This window comes from Anas platyrhynchos, chromosome 8 (genome assembly GCF_047663525.1).
Source record: "Anas platyrhynchos isolate ZD024472 breed Pekin duck chromosome 8, IASCAAS_PekinDuck_T2T, whole genome shotgun sequence".
NCBI lineage: Eukaryota > Metazoa > Chordata > Aves > Anseriformes > Anatidae > Anas > Anas platyrhynchos.
This window is the reverse complement of record NC_092594.1, coordinates 29,448,970-29,465,091: the sequence shown is the minus strand read 5'-3', so window position 1 is coordinate 29,465,091 and position 16,122 is coordinate 29,448,970. Positions and strand designations below refer to the sequence as shown.

The 16,122-nt window shown below is 61.5% G+C and overlaps 3 protein-coding genes and 7 non-coding genes across 11 annotated transcripts; 4 read left to right on the top strand and 6 right to left on the bottom strand.

The window, feature by feature from the left end:
- The first annotated feature begins 1,854 nt into the window (after positions 1–1,854).
- Positions 1,855–3,983, top strand: LOC140003077 (uncharacterized). The gene is made up of 2 exons (XM_072041829.1): positions 1,855–1,986; positions 2,238–3,983. The coding sequence occupies exons 1-2, from the start codon at positions 1,968–1,970 to the stop codon at positions 3,455–3,457; spliced, it is 1,239 nt and encodes a 412-aa protein (XP_071897930.1). The 5' UTR covers positions 1,855–1,967; the 3' UTR covers positions 3,458–3,983.
- Positions 3,984–5,001: 1,018 nt separating this feature from the next.
- BEST4 (bestrophin 4) lies at positions 5,002–8,703 on the top strand. The gene is made up of 9 exons (XM_038182933.2): positions 5,002–5,234; positions 5,370–5,464; positions 5,761–5,994; positions 6,329–6,483; positions 6,564–6,641; positions 6,856–7,008; positions 7,145–7,225; positions 7,599–7,753; positions 7,896–8,703. Exons 1-9 carry the CDS (start codon positions 5,083–5,085, stop codon positions 8,287–8,289), a joined length of 1,497 nt encoding a protein of 498 aa, XP_038038861.1. The 5' UTR covers positions 5,002–5,082; the 3' UTR covers positions 8,290–8,703.
- A 662-nt stretch (positions 8,704–9,365) lies between these two features.
- Positions 9,366–9,495, bottom strand: LOC113844418 (small nucleolar RNA SNORA35). Its single transcript, XR_003499003.1, has one exon. It is a non-coding gene; the product is annotated as a small nucleolar RNA SNORA35 (small nucleolar RNA).
- A 172-nt stretch (positions 9,496–9,667) lies between these two features.
- Positions 9,668–14,467, bottom strand: RPS8 (ribosomal protein S8). 2 transcript variants are annotated; one of them, XM_038182935.2, is made up of 6 exons: positions 14,446–14,467; positions 13,452–13,558; positions 12,971–13,070; positions 11,447–11,622; positions 10,485–10,614; positions 9,668–9,824 (listed from the first exon to the last, which is right to left on the bottom strand). In XM_038182935.2, exons 1-6 carry the CDS (start codon positions 14,447–14,449, stop codon positions 9,715–9,717), a joined length of 627 nt encoding a protein of 208 aa, XP_038038863.1. In that variant the 5' UTR covers positions 14,450–14,467; the 3' UTR covers positions 9,668–9,714. The 2 variants fall into 2 exon arrangements, with proteins under 2 accessions (XP_038038863.1, XP_038038862.1); XM_038182934.2 differs by lacking the exon at positions 14,446–14,467 and adding an exon at positions 14,282–14,426.
- Positions 10,027–10,098, bottom strand: LOC113844405 (small nucleolar RNA SNORD38). The gene has a single exon (XR_003498990.1). It is a non-coding gene; the product is annotated as a small nucleolar RNA SNORD38 (small nucleolar RNA).
- LOC113844406 (small nucleolar RNA SNORD38) lies at positions 11,243–11,314 on the bottom strand. The gene has a single exon (XR_003498991.1). It is a non-coding gene; the product is annotated as a small nucleolar RNA SNORD38 (small nucleolar RNA).
- On the bottom strand, positions 13,160–13,263 carry LOC113844407 (small nucleolar RNA SNORD46). The gene has a single exon (XR_003498992.1). It is a non-coding gene; the product is annotated as a small nucleolar RNA SNORD46 (small nucleolar RNA).
- Positions 13,625–13,709, bottom strand: LOC113844404 (small nucleolar RNA SNORD55/SNORD39). Its single transcript, XR_003498989.1, has one exon. It is a non-coding gene; the product is annotated as a small nucleolar RNA SNORD55/SNORD39 (small nucleolar RNA).
- A 185-nt stretch (positions 14,468–14,652) lies between the features above and the next one.
- Positions 14,653–14,767, top strand: LOC113844399 (U5 spliceosomal RNA). The gene has a single exon (XR_003498984.1). It is a non-coding gene; the product is annotated as a U5 spliceosomal RNA (small nuclear RNA).
- Positions 14,768–15,973: 1,206 nt separating this feature from the next.
- Positions 15,974–16,088, top strand: LOC113844409 (U5 spliceosomal RNA). The gene has a single exon (XR_003498994.1). It is a non-coding gene; the product is annotated as a U5 spliceosomal RNA (small nuclear RNA).
- The last annotated feature ends 34 nt before the right edge of the window (positions 16,089–16,122 follow it).

Sequence of the window (16,122 nt, the reverse complement as noted above, 5' to 3'; positions counted from 1 at the left end):
GCTGCCCCGGTTTCCACCGGGGCCCCAGGGCTCCCCTGGGCAGGGGTGGCGTCACGGGGCACCTCTGCCTTTCCGACGGAGGCCCCGGCGCAGGGTTCCCCGGGCAGAGCTGAGTCAGCTGCTGGAGGCAGCGCGGGGGTGGAGGCACCCAAGGGTGCAGGGAGGCCCCAGGGAGGTGCTGGGGGCAGCGGGACAACCTGCGGGGGCTCGTCCCGGGGCTTCCTGCTGGGATCCAGCAGCTCTGCTGCTCTCCTGGCTCGGGTTGGGCTCTGGTGGGTGCCCACATCCCCCCCCTCCAGGGCTGGGGCACCTCACCCAGAGGGATGGGGCCCGGGAGCAGCTCCCCCCACCTGCTGCTCAGCCCTGCCGTGATGCAGGAGAGCATCAGAGCATCGCAGACGGGCGTTTGCCCACGCAGTGAGCTCAGGCAGGGAGGAGGAGAGCGTGGTTTAATGTCAGCAGCATGCCGAGCCTGTGGAAGGGGAGGCTCTGGGGCGATCCCACTGCTGCCTGCGCCTAGCGGGCTGGAGCTGCAAGGAGAAGGGAGCAGCAAGGAGAAGGGAGCTGCACTGAGAACGGAGCCACCTCTTTGGGGAGGTGCCCAGCGGAACGAGGACAGGCGCCCGCTGCAAGTTGCATCGAGGAAAATTCCACCTAGATGTTAGGAAATGTTTTTTTTCCCCTCGAGCGTGGTGAAACGCTGCAGGAGCCCGGAGAGGCTGTGGGACCTGCGTCCTACATGAAACCCAGACCCAGCCTGGTCCCCCCGTGACCCCCCCGGTGCTGCTCGGTGGCAGCAGGAGCTGGGAAGCCAAACCCAGCTCTCTCGGCAGCACCCGGGCAGGAAGAGCACAGAAAGGGCCCTGGGACGGGAGAGCTGCCCGGGAGGAGGTGACAGCCCTGAACCCATCAGGAGTGGGGTTTTCCCCCTCGCTCAGCACTCTCACCCTGCAAAAGGTGATGATGAGGAGGGGAGGGCGACGGAGCCGGGGGAGGAAGCGGCAGCACCGGCTGGGGAAGCGCCGAGGGGAAGCTGCAAATCCAGGCAGAGCCGCCTGGAAGGAGAGATAAAAGGATCCCGATCCCCCCGGGTTAAGGCAGCACTTGGGTTTGGGGGTGTGGGAGGCAGCCTGGGTGGGCAGGAGAGCAGCCAGTGGATCCCAGCCCCGCTGTGGTCACCGTGCTGAGCACTGCCCATGGCCAAGCCGCTGCTCCCCGGCCCCGTGCCTCAGTTTACCCAGCTCCTCGGGGCAGGGTGCACGCCGCCGTGAGCCCATGCCCGTGTTTTTGGGGTGTGGAAACACAGCTCCCCTCTCCAGCGCTGCTTCCCCTTCAGGTTGTGGTGCTGTGCCTGACCCCACATCCTCCATCCCGGCCGGGTGTGGGGTGGAAGGAAGTCAGAAGGGGCCCCATAGCACTGGAGAGGGTGGCTGGCCCCATTGTGGCCCTTTTGGTCCCCATCCTGCCACCACAACCACCCCACATCCTCGCCCCAATGGGGCTGGGGGGCACATCGCCCCCCAGGTGGGGAGCAGGGGGCTGGGACCTCTCCCCCTAGGAGAGCGGGGAATGGGGCAGACCCCAGCCCGGCCCCTCTGCCATGATTTTGGGTCGGGGGGCGAGGAGCTGGAGGCTTGTGGGGGGGCTCTGTGGGGGTTAAAGGGGGGGTCTGGGGGGGTTGCAGGGGGCTCTGGGCTTTGGGGGATGGAGAGGGGGTGGTTAGGGAGGGGTGCCTGGGGTTGGGGGCGGTGGGGTGCCCTGCGTTTTGGGGACACAGCGGGGCGGGTGGGAGCCCGGAGAGGGGTCGGGGCAAGGGGGGGGCCGAGCTGGGGGCGGGGGCCGGAGGTGTGGGGCGAGGCGGGCCCCGGGGCGGCCGGGTTCCGGCGGGGCCCCCCCGGCAGCGAGGCGGAGCCGGGCGGCGGCGGCGGCGGCGGCGGCGGGGGGAGCGCGGAGCGGCCCCGGGGAGCATGGGGCGGGCGGCGGCAGGTGAGCGGCGGGGGGACGGGGATGGGACGGGGGGGACACGGGGAAAAAAACGGGGGGGACACGAGCGAAACCCTTGGGGAGCAGCGGGACGGACCCGTGGGTGCCATCCCCGGGGTGCGGGGAACGCGTGCGGGGCGAGCGGAGGGAGCGGGGGCTTTTTGGGGGATGGGGTGTGGGGAGAAGCCCCCCGGCTGTGGGGTCTGGGTGTTGGGACCCTCAGCGGGGTGCTCATCCCCTCGGTTGTCCCGCAGGCACGGCGCTGCTGTCCCTGTCCCTGTGCCTGCTGCTCGCCGCCAGCTTCGCCCGGGATGCGGCACCGGAGAGCTGCAACTGCAGCCAGCCCCTGGACTTCGAGGCTTTCCGGGCTGCCCCCCTGGCTGAGAGCTGCTGCCTCAACTTCAGCAGCTCCAACGTCTCCCTGCTGGACTGGGGGGCTCTGCTGGGGGTGCGGGGGCTGCGGGAGCTCGACCTCTCGCGCTGCGGCATCGCGGCCATCCGCAACGCGCAGGGCGTCCCCGTCACCCTGGAGGTCTTGCACTTGAGCCACAACCAGCTGGAAAGCCTCCCGGGGGGGTTTTTGGAAGACGCCCCCAACTTGAGGATCCTCTACCTGGACTGGAACCGGCTCCGGGAGCTTCCCCAATCCTTCCTGAAAGCCTCAAGGCGGCTGCAGGAGGTCTACCTGGGCTACAACGCCCTGACCTTCCTCCCCAGCAGCCTCCTGCAGCCTTCCCTGCGGCGGCTCCAGGTGTCCAACAACAGCTGGGACTGCAGCTGCGCCCTGCTCAGCGCCCTGCAGGGCCGGCCCGACCTGGCCACCAAGCTCACCTGCCACACGCCGCAGCGGCACCGCGGCGCCGAGCTCCTCAGCATCCCCCGGGACGAGCTGTGCCGCTCGCAGGGCCTCACCGCCCTCTTCATCTGCCTGCCCCCCCTCCTCCTCCTTGCCACCATCGCCTGCTGCTTCTGCAAGAGGAAGAGGAAAACCAACTACAGCTTTGGGGGCAGACGCCCCCCCGTCGCCGCCGCCGCCGTGGAGAGGGGCAGCGCGCCGGTGCCCCCCGAATCCCACCGCTACGTCCCCTACGAGCTGCCCGCTGCCCCCTCCGAGAAGGAGAAGAAGGTGCTGCTGGGGGGGGCGGCGCTGCCCCAGCCCTCCCAGGACCCTCTGGAGAGCAGCAGGGACCTGTACGAGGAGGTGGAGATCCGGGTGGGATCCCAGGTGCCGCCCCACGAGGCGCAGCGGGGCGCGGGGCCGGGCACCCAGCGGGGAGCCCCAGGAGCTGGGGGGGAGGAATTGGGGGGCAGCGGGGCCGAGGGGGACACGGTGAGCGTGAGCGATGTCCTGAAGGACTCAGCCGACCGGGAGAAGATCTACATGAACCAGGCGACCAACTACTACAACCTGGTGCCCGGCATCGAGCTGGAGGACTCGGACAACCTGGAGTACGAGAACATCGACCTGCACTGAATGGGGGGTGGGATGCGGGACTCGGGGGGCAACAGGAGGTGGCTGTGGCTGGGAGAGGCCATGAGCCATCCTGCCACGGCTTGCAGTGTGTGGTTGTGAAGCTGCACCCCAAAATTCCCCCCCTTTCTCCTGCGATCCCGTGTGCGCCCCTCAATTGCCACGTGCTGCGACTGGGCAGGGCTGTGAGCGGCTCTGAGCACCGGGGAGCTCTCTGCACAAGGTTTTTAGGGGCACAGGAAGGACGTGGAGAGGAGCTGGGGGCTGCCCCGTTTGATTTTTAGGGCCAGGTGACAACAGTGTATGTGCCAGGGCTGCTGTTTGCACGAGTGCTTGTGCACATGCGTGTGCAAGGACTGGGCATGGACAGCTCTGCTTGTGCCGCGCCCCGCCGGGCTTTTGTTTGCGGGGTGTCCATAGGGTGCCACCGGAGCAGGGGGGCGCCCCTTGCAGCCTTCCCTCCCCGATGTGCTGCCCAGCCCTGCCGGAGCCAGCTCCCGCTGCGAAATAAATCATTTTACTCCTGGCACCGTGGCTGCGCCCCGTCTCTGCTGCGGTGGGTGCTGGCCCTCGGGGCTGAGCGAGCTGCAGCCCGTGATTTACGGATTTACAGCCTGGAGAAGGAAGCTGCCAGCCTGCCATGGGCACCGTGCTCACCAGCTGGGGCAGGACGGGCTGGGGGTGCTGTAAATTATCTCCCTGCACAGCCCCGTGGGTCACATCCACCCATGGGTGCCTGCGGGGATGCAGGGAGCCAGGTGCCCCATACCCACGCCGCGTTCCCCAGCAGGACACGGAGCGGGGGCATCGGGGAATGCACCCAGGGCATTTCCCAGGCTGGGAGCCCCCAGCTCCATGGGTCGGAGCTGTGGCAGGCCGTGCTGGGCCCCGTGCCTGGCAGGAAGGGAGCCGGGCAGGGCGGGACGCGGCGCTATGGCCGGCAAAGGAAGCGGCGTTTCCTGCCCGGCGCAGCCTCGCAGCCCGCGGTGCGATGGAGCCACAGCCCCTGGTCTGGCTCATTCCTAGCTTGGACTGGGGGGCACGAGCACCAGCACGGGCTGGGGACGAGGATGGGATGGGTTTGCTGCATGTCCCACTGCTCCTCGGGGATGTTTCCCACTGGTTCGTGTCCTGCTGGGAGTGAGGGGCGCCCATGGGCACCCCAGAAACACCCCACAGCCCCCCCCAGCCAGCTCAGCCCGGGGTCACGTTCCCAGGGCTGCCAGGAGGGGTGACATCCTCCATCCTTTCCCCTCCTCCTCGTGGAGCCTAAATTCAGCCTGCAAAGGGGAACGGCCCAAACCACCCCGCTGGCTCCTGTGCATGCCCAGGGCTGAGCCAGCAGCTCCCACCGAAATCTCTGGTGGCGGGGAGGTGTGACCAACCCGCAATTCCCTCTTCCCTGCCCGTGACAGCTCCAATCCATCACCTGGAGGGCTCGGCCGATGGGTTCACACCGGGGTATTTAGGGGCGAAGGTGCTGATAGGGACGTGCAGAGCAGCGTGGGGAGGGCGTGGGGCGAGCCAGCCCATGGGCACCGGTGCTTGGTGTGACACCGAGGACACATCCCGGCTGGCAGCCTGTACCCCGCTGCTCCCCCGGCAGTGAGATTGTCATCCGTGCCACAATGACCGTCTCCTACACGCTGAAAGTCGCCGACTCCCGTTTTGGGGGCTTCTCCAAGCTGCTCTTCCGCTGGAAGGGCAGCATCTACAAGCTGCTGTACAAGGAGTTCGTCGTCTTCATGGTGCTGTACGCGCTGCTCAGCATCGTCTACCGGTGAGTGGGGGAGCGGCTGAGACCCCACAAGGAGAAGGGGACCCGGGGGATGGCTTTTTTTTTTTTTGGGGGGGGGTCTGAGGCAGCTCCCCAGCCCCGCTGCTTGCCCCTGACCCTGCTGCGTGCCCGCTGCAGGCGGCTGCTGACCGAGGAGCAGAAGCATCTCTACACCAAAGTGGCTCAGTACTGCAACCGCTCCACGGACCTCATCCCCATCTCCTTCGTCCTAGGTACGGGTCCCTCTCCTGCTCCCTCACAGCTTGGGGATGCCCCATCTGGGGATGCCCCGTGCCCAAACTGCCCCATTGCCTGTGGCTGGGTGGCACTCAGCACCCAAAGCCACCGAGCACAGCTCCCTGACCCTCTTCCAGGACTGGGGATGTCCCCACCTCCATCCCTGCGGACAGCAGTCCCAGGGGAAGGACAACGTGCTCTTTATCCCCAACCTGTCCCCCCTGGGAAGCCACCAGGTCCCCCTGGTGAGGGCTCGTCCCCGCTCAGAGTCCCCTGTGCCACCTCCACACAGGTTTTTACGTCACCCTGATCGTGAACCGGTGGTGGGCGCAGTACACCAGCATCCCCCTCCCCGACCAGCTGATGTGCATCATCTCCAGCAACGTCCACGGCAAGGATGAGCGGGGTCGGATCCTGCGGCGCACCCTGATCCGCTACGCCAACCTCTCGGCCGTCCTCATCCTGCGCTCTGTCAGCACCAGGGTGCTCAAGCGCTTCCCCACCATGGACCACGTGGTGGAAGCGGGTGAGGGGGGCAAACCCTGGGGGGGGGCACGGCTTGAAATATGGGGTGAGAGAGCTGGGAAGCTCGGCGGTGTCCCTGTCACCCTGGGGTGGGCTAAGGGGTGGCAGTGGGGCAGCCCCTGGGTCCCCTATATGTGTCATCCAGCCCCGATGCAGAGGGGTTATTTCCTTGCAGGGACATTGCATGTGTCCCTAAAGAAACCCATGTCCCCTCTGCTCCCCCAAACCCTGGAAAACCCCATGTTCCTCCTGGGGAGGGTCCCCAAAACTCCCTTTCCCATCACCGGGGGTCCGTGGCGCTGAGCCCCTGCCGCTCGCCCCCCGCCCCGCTGCAGGCTTCATGACGCAGGACGAGCGCAAGAAATTCGAGAGCCTGCACTCGGACTTCAACAAGTACTGGGTGCCCTGCGTGTGGTTCACCAACCTGGCGGCACAAGCCCGGCGGGACGGCCGCATCCGCGACGACGTGGCCCTGCGCCTGCTGATGGACGTGAGTGGTGCCGGGAGCGCGGGGGGCACGGCACCGCGGGGAGGGACCTGGGGAAAACCCGTCCTTGTTCTCCCTGCCAGGAGCTGAACGCGTACCGGGCCAAGTGCAGCATGCTGTTCCACTACGACTGGATCAGCATCCCGCTGGTGTACACGCAGGTGGGTGACCTGACCCCCCGAAAAAGAGATTTATGCTCGCCCTGCACCCGGTGCCACCAGCGCAGGAGCTCAGGGTGGATGGGGAGCGTGGCACAGGGGGGATCGCCCCTCCGGGGGGCTTTGGGATTTAGCCTGGAGCCCCCAAGAGCATCATTGAGCAGCCAGAGCTCTAACAGCCTCACGTCCCCCCTCGCTGCCACCGCTGTCCCCGCAGGTGGTCACCATCGCCGTGTACTCCTTCTTCGCCTTCTGCCTCATCGGGCGGCAGTTCCTGGAGCCGCTGGAGCCGGGGCAGGAGGGGGATCTGGACATGTACGTGCCCCTCCCCACCCTGCTGCAGTTCTTCTTCTACGCCGGCTGGCTGAAGGTGAGGCACGGGCGGGGGGTGTCCGGGGGGTCCCCAGTCCCTGGCATGGCACCGGACACATCGCGGCTGGTGGCACTTGGGTGTCCCGTGAAGGTGTCCCTGTCCCCGACCCCCTGCCACCTGCCCCCTCCCACAGGTTGCCGAGCAGATCATTAACCCCTTTGGGGAAGACGACGACGACTTCGAGACCAACAAGCTGATAGACAGGAACCTGCAGGTGGGGGCTGCCCCCGGCTGTTCGTGCGTTGGGTGGGCATCGGGACGTCCCCACAACGTGGCCATGGGGACTGTCCCCCCCCCCAGCCCTGCTCCTGGCCTTTGTCCTAAGCAGATTCCCATCTAGGCGCACCCCATCCCTCCACCCCCTGTCCACCCGTGTGGCTGCTCCCCCCAGCAGGGTCAGCATCCCCCCAGGGACACTCAGCAGCCTGGCACCGCTGCTCGTCCCCACCACCAGGAAAGCATTTAACCGAGGAAAACCCCAAATGCAGCCAGGATATGAGCCCGGAGCCTCCCTGGCTCCTTCCAACCCCTTTAAGGCTGGTTCTGGCAGCAGGACCTGCATGCACCGGGTCCCCCCCCGTCCCCAGGTGTCCCTGCTCTCGGTGGATGACATGTACCAGAACCTGCCACCAGCCGCCAAGGACAAGTACTGGAACGAGTCCACGGCTCAGCCCCCCTACACCACGGCCACCGCTGCCGAGACCCTGAAGCCTTCCTTCCTGGGCTCCACCTTCGACATGCGGTGAGTGCACGGCGCAGCCGGGAGCCCCAGCTGGAGATTTGGGGGGGTCCCTGCCCGCCCTGCGCGCCCTGGGTGCCCCCAAACCATCGGGGTGACCCTGGGGACGTGTGGCCGTCCCCATCACCCCGCCGTGCTCCCCCAGCATGTGCGAGGACGCGGAGCAGAGCCAGCTGGTGGAGGCCTCGCCAAACATGCCGCGCACCCAGACGCCCCTGCTCGGCCGCTTCCTCGCCGCTGCCTCCCCCGCCATCAGCATCAAAAATTTCGGCCGGGGCGGCCGAGCCACCCCCCACCTGCGGAGAGCCTTCCCCTCCCCGCACCCCGAGGACCCCGAGGCTGTGGATCGCATCGAGGAGGAGGAGACGGAGGATGAGGAGAGCCGGGGCAGTGGGCCCCCCACGCCGGGTGGCCCCCTGGGGGGACCCCAGTCACCAAAGGCCTCCAAAATTCGGAGGAAGGAGCCGCCAATGGTCCTGGTGAAGGCTCCGTCCAGCGAGAGCATTGGGGCTGAGCGCCCAGGGGGCTGGGAGCCCTGAGGGTGCCCTGATGGCACCCCTGACCCTGTCCCCAGATACCCCCTTGTGCCCCCTGCATGTTTTTAGCCCCAAAACTGCAGGATTCAGCTCGTGTGCGTGGTGATGCCACTGACTGGCACGGCCACGCTCCCTCCCTGCTACCAGGAACCAAGAGGGGACAGGGACAACCCAGACACCGAGCAAGGGACAGGACAACGGCATTCAGCACCGTGCTGATGTCCCCGCAGTATCAATAAAGCTGCTGCCAGCTCCAGCTTTCAGGTTCGTTCTTTCTTGGAGTCGCAGGGTGTTAGACCAGGCGACAGAGCCAGCTGCTGTAAAGCAGAAGGGCACACACACCCCTGGCCAGCTGCCACCCCGTCCCGTTCCCATGTCACACCTCCGGCAGGGTGACAGTGCCAGCTCCGTTCCCACGGGCCGTTGCCCTTGGCTGCCGTTTCGGAGCAATGACACCAGCGCAATTTATAAGCACCACGCGTTGATGAATTGGGCACAATCCTGCTCATCAGGGCTTTACAGCCCCTGCCCTTACCCCAACGTGGCAGTTTTCTGTTTCTCCCTCTGTACAAAGTCCCCCAGGAACACCCTGAATCCTGTTTGCTCTCCACAGAGGGCGAGCAGAGAGGAGAAACAAGCCTGGAGGAAGCAGCCGTGACACATCCCTCCTGAACGCCCTTTATCGCGCCCGCCCTGCCTCTCTGGCAACAGGCGTTGCTAGAAAGCAGGGAAAGTTTACCCGGGATCACCATGGAGAAGAAACGTGCTGGTGCTAACGTCACCGAGACTCTGGGAGCGCCTGGTTTCACCCTGCAGGCACAGCACCAGTCCCAGGCAGCGCTGCCACCAGGGCAAAAAATAGGATTGGGTACATGGGGCGTGCACCCAGCAGGCACGGGGTGGGTGAACACCGGGCTGGCCTCCACTCTAACACCAGTCTGTAGAGCTCACAGCACTCAGGAAGTAGATGCTATATTGATTTAATTAATTATTCATCACCAAAAGCTCAAAAACTTTAGAGAGACTCTTTGTGTTCACCACATTTTGCAGTCTCACGAGTAGCAGGGCAGGAAGCTGGGACTTGTTCCCAGCTTTCGAAAGGGGCAGGCCACGGGGAGAGCCCGGCCCTTCTGCTAGAAGGGGTTTCTCTTGCACTGGGATGAGACCAGGGAGGCCAGGGGGAGGCCAGCCGGTCACTTTGCAGTGCAGCCACAGTCACTGACAGCAGCTCAAGGACAAGGCAGGGAGCTCTGGCAGCCCAAAGGCACAAAAGCGGATTCCACCCAGTGGATCCCAGCAGCTCCTTCTTGCTTTCCCATTTTGGGGGTGCTACGCAAGCCCCCTCTCCCCTGCAGGCACAAATAAGCACGCCACCCACTCATTATGGTAGATTTTGTTTATTGGTTCTCTCAGCTGAACAGTTTGTTTTCATTTGCCTTTTCTGGCCTTGATCTTCCTCAAGTAGAACTCTAATTCCTTGCCTTCCAACACGTAGCCATCAGCTCGGCCACACTGTCCGGGTCTGGAGGCAATGCAAGCTGCAAGGAGAAGTCACTCAGTTAAATTAAGTAATCTGTTACCCCGGTGCGTGCACGTGTAAGGAGCACTGCCTGCAGTCTCTGCAGGAGCACAAAGCAGCAAGGCTCCGTAGCAGACACCAGCGTCTGTGCCAGCCTGAGCTCCTCCCCCAGGAGACCTTGCCCTCCAACCCACTTTGTTGGGCTGCACCCTTAATGAAGTCCTCTTCAGATCTCCAAACTGTCATCGCTCAAATTCAGTAGCAGAACTGGACACAGGTCTCATCACCAGAAGACTTCAGAACACTCAGCTACTCACACCACAACTGGCAATGCCGCGTGCACGGCTGGGCTTTTCCTGACACACAGCACACCCACAGGTCTCTGCTCACTCACAAGTCTCATCGCTAGCTGGGACATGAAGCAACTCAAGCCTCAGAAACAGATCTCCTGCTCCTGCCAGGCCTGGGTTATCCCCAGCAAAGGTAAAATAGGAGTTACCCTACACCCAGAAGGCAACCCTGCAAAGAGAATAGGAAAATGCCCCCACTGCTTTCCCCTCGCAGTTTGCTTTATCACAGCTTGCAGGGAAATGGTCCCAAGAATTAAGGTACCTGCTCTGGAACCTGCTCATGCCCCGACTCCCTTACACCCACCCACACCACAGCCCCAGGGACTCACCGAGCAGCTTTCCCTGCTGGAACTGCTCCTCCAGGATACTCGCTATCTTGGCATTCTTCTTTCGCTCGTCGTATTTCTTCTGGATCTTCTTTGAGCGCTTCTTGTTCAGGATTTCCTCCTCTTCAGGAGTCTGAAACCAGACAGTAGGCAGAGGTAGCATTAAGCGAGGGAAAGGTTAAACACACAGCCACCTCCCGCAAGAGCAGGCCCCACTAGCATCAAAGCAAACCCAGCGCTGCGTTGTGCTTCCCAACTCACATCTTCCAGAGCTACAAACGCCTCTGCCTAACAGAACCGGGTGCTGCTTGTCACTTCTGAGGCAACCAACCCAGCACTGCTGACTGCAGTCACCCGTGACAACGCAGCACAGCGCCCTCAGGGAACACGCTCTAGACAGAAGCAGCTGCGAAGCTTTTCCTAATGAATTGCCCCTCCTCCAAAAAAATTGAGTACTTGTTTCTTCTCCAGACAGGAGTGCTTGGGCGTGGCACAAGTCCTGGCAAACAGGTTACGAGCTCTCCCCACGCTTCTGAACTTGTCGGTGATCTGCTCACGAGTGCTTAATTTTGTAAGGCAAGGAGACAACCCCAAGCTGAACGCTGCACACAGGTGTTTAAATAGCTTAATCTGGGGTTTGGATCTTAAAATTAGAGGCGGCGAGTCTGGATGAAGATGCTTTAAGCAAAGTTTAGTCATCAATCCACGAGCTTCTAATCAGGGGACAGCACTGTCCCAGCACCAGGGCCTGCCTGCAAAGCCTCCCTCAGCATCACAAAGTGTCATCGCCCTTCCTTCAGCAGCAGAACTGGACAGAAATATCATCATTAGAAGGCAGCCACGGGCAGGCCCTTGTGCAACGCCTCAGAGACAACCCTGTGCTCCCCAACAGAGCCAGACTCCTCCGGCAGCGCAGCCTCCCCTCTTCCAAGGAGCCGTGAGGAACCCACACAGCCCCCACCTACCAGCTTGGCACCCTTCTTGCGTCCGAGGGGCAAGGCGTAGTGGGCTTCATACCACTGCCGATACGGGGTGCTGTCGACGAGAACGATGCAGTTCTTCACCAGGGTCTTTGTCCGCACCAGCTCGTTGTTGGAGGCGTTGTAGACAACATCGATGATCCTGGTCTTGCGGGTGCAGCCTTTCAAATAGAAGAGAATGAACTCAAACCCCTGGGGATCAGGCAACTGAGAATGCAGTCAGCGGCATCCCACACATACCCTAAAATCACCTCACTCGTCACCCGATCAGTCCTCCAGCTTCCCCGGCACTGACTTAAATTTAACTGCACGATGCAGCTAGTTCTCAGCAGTCCAACTTTCTGCTGCCAGGACAGAAGCCTGTACCTGGGGAAAGAGTCAACCTAGATGAAGAACTGTGGCCTCGCTGAAACTCATCCCTAAGACGACTGAATAATGCTGAAAACCACATTTCTGGGCCTGAGGATACCTCAGCAGATGCCAACTAACACCGTACACAGGGCTCGATGCTGAACATAGCTCCTAGAATTACAGGAGTAAGCCTCGTTGAACAGGATTGCTCTGCAACATTTAGCAGAAACCATTTCCATAGGATGAGGAGCAATGAGCAAACAGAGAGGACACTGATGCTTTCACCCTCCATGGCCCACTTGAAGCATTTGAAGCTACTAGATTTGAGCGTTTAGCAGTTGCCAGCCCTGCAGACAGAGCCCTCACTGCACGCAAAGGCCAGGTACAGGAGGGGTTTTATTCCCTTTACTTGTGTACCTCATACCTGTTCTGCAATGTGTGCTCAGTCCCTTCACTTCTCTGTTATTGCCTACAAATGACAGCTCTCTTCCAGCTGGGACAACGCTGTTGTCAGTGAGAAGAAAGCACGGGTCTTCTGCCTCACGCCACACTGCTCACTGAAACCTACTGCAAGCTTACATGGTAACAGTGACTGGGCCTGAGCTCAAGCTGAATGGTTTTTGTTTTGTAATTCCTAGAACAAAACCCACCTCGCTCAGTGGAATTACTGCAGGCTGCCCTCTCGTTTCTGCACCGCCCACTTTTGCTTAGCAAAGCAGGAGGAATTAAAAAGCACGTGCTCATGTAACATTGCCAGGGACTGCTCTTTTTCAGAATCCTCAGCCTTCTGTCTTGCACAGGACTACCACCTTTTAGCAGACGTTCATCAACAAACTGGGCAGCACACAAGCTGCATTTGTGAAGACCAAACCTGCAGATATTTTGCATTTTCGGCCCTCTGTAACCCCCAAAGCCCAGCAGGCAGGCAGAACGAGCGTGTCACTCAGTGTAACTATGACACTCCAATCACCGTGGACCCAGCAGACATTTAAGTCTCCTAAGGCCACATAAGGTCAAAGTTATCATCACCATGCAGGCAGCCTCAGATCCACTTCTGCCAAGTTCAGAGTGCCCAAAATCAGCCTAGAAAGGTAGCTATACTGGAGATCAACGTGTGTGGAAGGTTTTTTGAACACACCAGGGTTATAGTGTACTTACATTCGGATCCCCAGGAGAAGTTGCCGACGTCCAGGCGAAGGGCACGGTATTTCTTGTTGCCACCACGAACCCTCACTGTGTGAATTCGGCGCGGACCAATCTACATCAGAAACAAACCCCAGTGAGGCTGGTGCTGGCGTGCTGCACGGCACGCACCCAGGAGCCCAGCCGAACTCCGAACTGAAGGCAATGTGGTCAGTGTAACTATGACAAACCCCAGCATCGGCAGATACAGGAAGCGACCAAAACGGTCTGCTGCATCCACCTAAGGTGAGAATTTCATCACTCCAATTGCCTCTTAATGCAAAAACCTATCACTGCTTCCCACAGGCATAAAGAAAAACGCCATCTTTTATAAAAGCAGTGACAGATAACTGATCTCTCGCAAAGAACAATGTATTTTTAAACCTCTAAGAGCACACAATCAAACATTTTTATTAACTTTATAAAAATAACTGGCTATCCTCCCCAAATCACCCACCTTAGTGTTGGCCGGTGGCCGCCCCAATTCATACTTCCTCTTCTTGTGGTAGGGCTTCCTCTTGCCCCCAGTCTTGCGACGCTTATGCCAGTTGTCCCGGGAGATACCTGAATGGAGAGTAGCGTGGTCAGAAGATGGCACGGATTCCACCCGGCCATGGCTGGGCGAGGGTCTGAGTCCTCAGCTCTCCAAGGTTGGTATCCGCACAGAGCACTCAGCCTTATGCAGCAGTTAGAGAAGCTTCATCATTGAAACTCAGAGCCACCTCGACACGTTCTCCCCCAGCACATCTGCGGAAGCCTCCCTCCCCCCAGCAGCTCTGCAGGGACCACCCCAGCCCTCTGCGGGAAGCAACCTGGTGAATTAATTCGCAGGACCCTGTGGGCAAGGCCCACCTCATGCTGCTAAGCCCCCCGTGACACACACGTCATGCTAAGATCTTGCGGGCTCTCCCTGGGAAGCGATCCCCACCCCACCTGACTGACAGACCCTATGGAGTTCACCCCCACTCAACCCCCTTTTCCCCAACTGACCCCCAAAAGGCGCTGCCTGCTGGTTACCGCCCTCTCCCCACCGCCCCCCTCACCCACAGGGCTCCCTCCACCAGCCCCCCCCCCCCCTTCCCCGCCGCCATGTTGGGCCTGGCCTCCCTCCCCTCCTCCCCCCGCCATCCCCTCAGCGCCGCCGCGGCCGCCCCCGATGGCGGTCAGCGGGGCTCGGCGGCACCCCCGGCTGTCCCCCGGCAGGGATGGCGGCGGGCGGCGGGCGGCGGCAGCGCGGCGGGCGGATGGCGGCGGATGGCGGCCGGGCCCGGCGGCGGCGCCACTCACCCATGGTGCGGCCCCGGCGCAAAGAGGCGGCGCAGAGGCTCACGGGACGGTTTGGCGCGGCGAGCTCTCGCGAGAGGCGGTGACGTCATCGCGCCGCGGCCGGGCGGCGTTGCTAGGCGACGCGGCGGCTGGGATGGAAGAGGGCAGAGGGGTGATTTGCATACCCATGGTGCACCGCGCGGCGCCGCACGATTTTCGGGATTTGGTCCGATTTTCGACAATTTTTGGGGCTGTTTGGGGTCAAAAGCGGGGTTATGAGATGGGGAAAAGATGGGGGAGCGGGATCGGGGAGGGGGTTAGAGAGAAGGGAGTCGCCGTGAGCTACAGGGAGGAAGGCGGTGCTGGGGCCGGGCCGGGTGGGACAGGGCGTTATACTCTGGTTTCTCTTCAGATCGTATAAATCTTTCGCCTTTTACTAAAGATTTCCGTGGAGAGGAACAAGCACGAGTGTCGTGGAATTTTTTGAGGCTCTGCTTCGGCAGAGCTACCCATGCTTGGTCAAAAATAGAACAAAACGGAGGGTTTTTACTCTCTACTATGCCCAATTATTCTTCCTTCTGCCCGAAGCTTTTAGTACTGTACCGTGTTGTGGACCCCAAGCGCAGTACGCAGCGCTGAGCCATGCCGAACCCCATCCCATCTGCCTGCCCCACCCAGGTCCCCCTGCAGGGCATCCCCGCCCTCCAACGCTTCCCCCCCCCCCCCCAGGGCCATCCTACCCTACAGCAGGTGGATGCTTCCATGAGAAACAACGTGTTTTAGCAATAGAAGGTGGTTTTGCAGTGGGAAGTTTTCCTAAACTTGCGTGTTCAAAAGTCGCTGTGCGGCACGGCAGTGGGGAGTATGTACAGCAGGTAAGGGTGTCCCAAAACAGGGAGGATGGCTAAGGAAAACAGGACGAGCGGTGCGAAATCAGTAAAAACAAAAAACAGGGGCCCTCTGGTAATGAGTAAAGGAGAATTGAATTGAATTGAATTGAATTGAATTGAATTGAATTGAATTGAATTGAATTGAATTGAATTGAATTGAATTGAATTGAATTGAATTGAATTGAATTGAATTGAATTGAATTGAATTGAGAAGAGAAGAGAAGAGAAGAGAAGAGAAGAGAAGAGAAGAGAAGAGAAGAGAAGAGGTTCATGGCTGGTCAAATCCCATTGTACACGCAGGGTACAGAAGCGCGTTGAGCAGGTTGTGCAGCTGCAGTGCTGAGCCCACGAGGCAATGGGAGAAATCAGGGGTCTGGCAATGGGGAACGTGAGGTTATGGCAGACTCACAGCGCGCTGCTGCTTGCAGGGTGCCCGCCATTGCAGCCAGGGGTCACACGGCTCCGGGAAGGCGCTGCCTGAAGGCAATCACCGGGAGCTCCCCCACTGCTCCCCCAGCTCAGAGCCGCTCCCAGCCCCTGCCCCAGCGCCCAGCACAGCACTGTGGTACCCAGCTCTGCAGGCCCCGCCCCCAGCCCCTGCTCATTTGCATACCCATGGTGCACCGCGAGGCGCCGCCCGCCCCCTCCCGCTCCGGTCCCTTTTCCGCCGCTCCCCGGGGCCGCTCGGGGCCGGGACCGGGGCTGAGGGATGGGGAGGAGCCGGGGTGGGAGCAGGACCGGGGCGGGGCGGGGCGGGGCGGGGTCACCGTGAGCTGGGGGGCGGCGGGCGGCGCTGGGGCCGGGCCGGGCGGGTGTGGAGGTCATACTCTGGTTTCTCTTCAGATCGTATAAATCTTTCGCCTTTTACTAAAGATTTCCGTGGAGAGGAACAAGCACGAGTGTCGTGGAATTTTTTGAGGCTCTGTTTCGGCAGAGCTACCCATACTCGGTCAAAAATAGAACAAAAAAGCT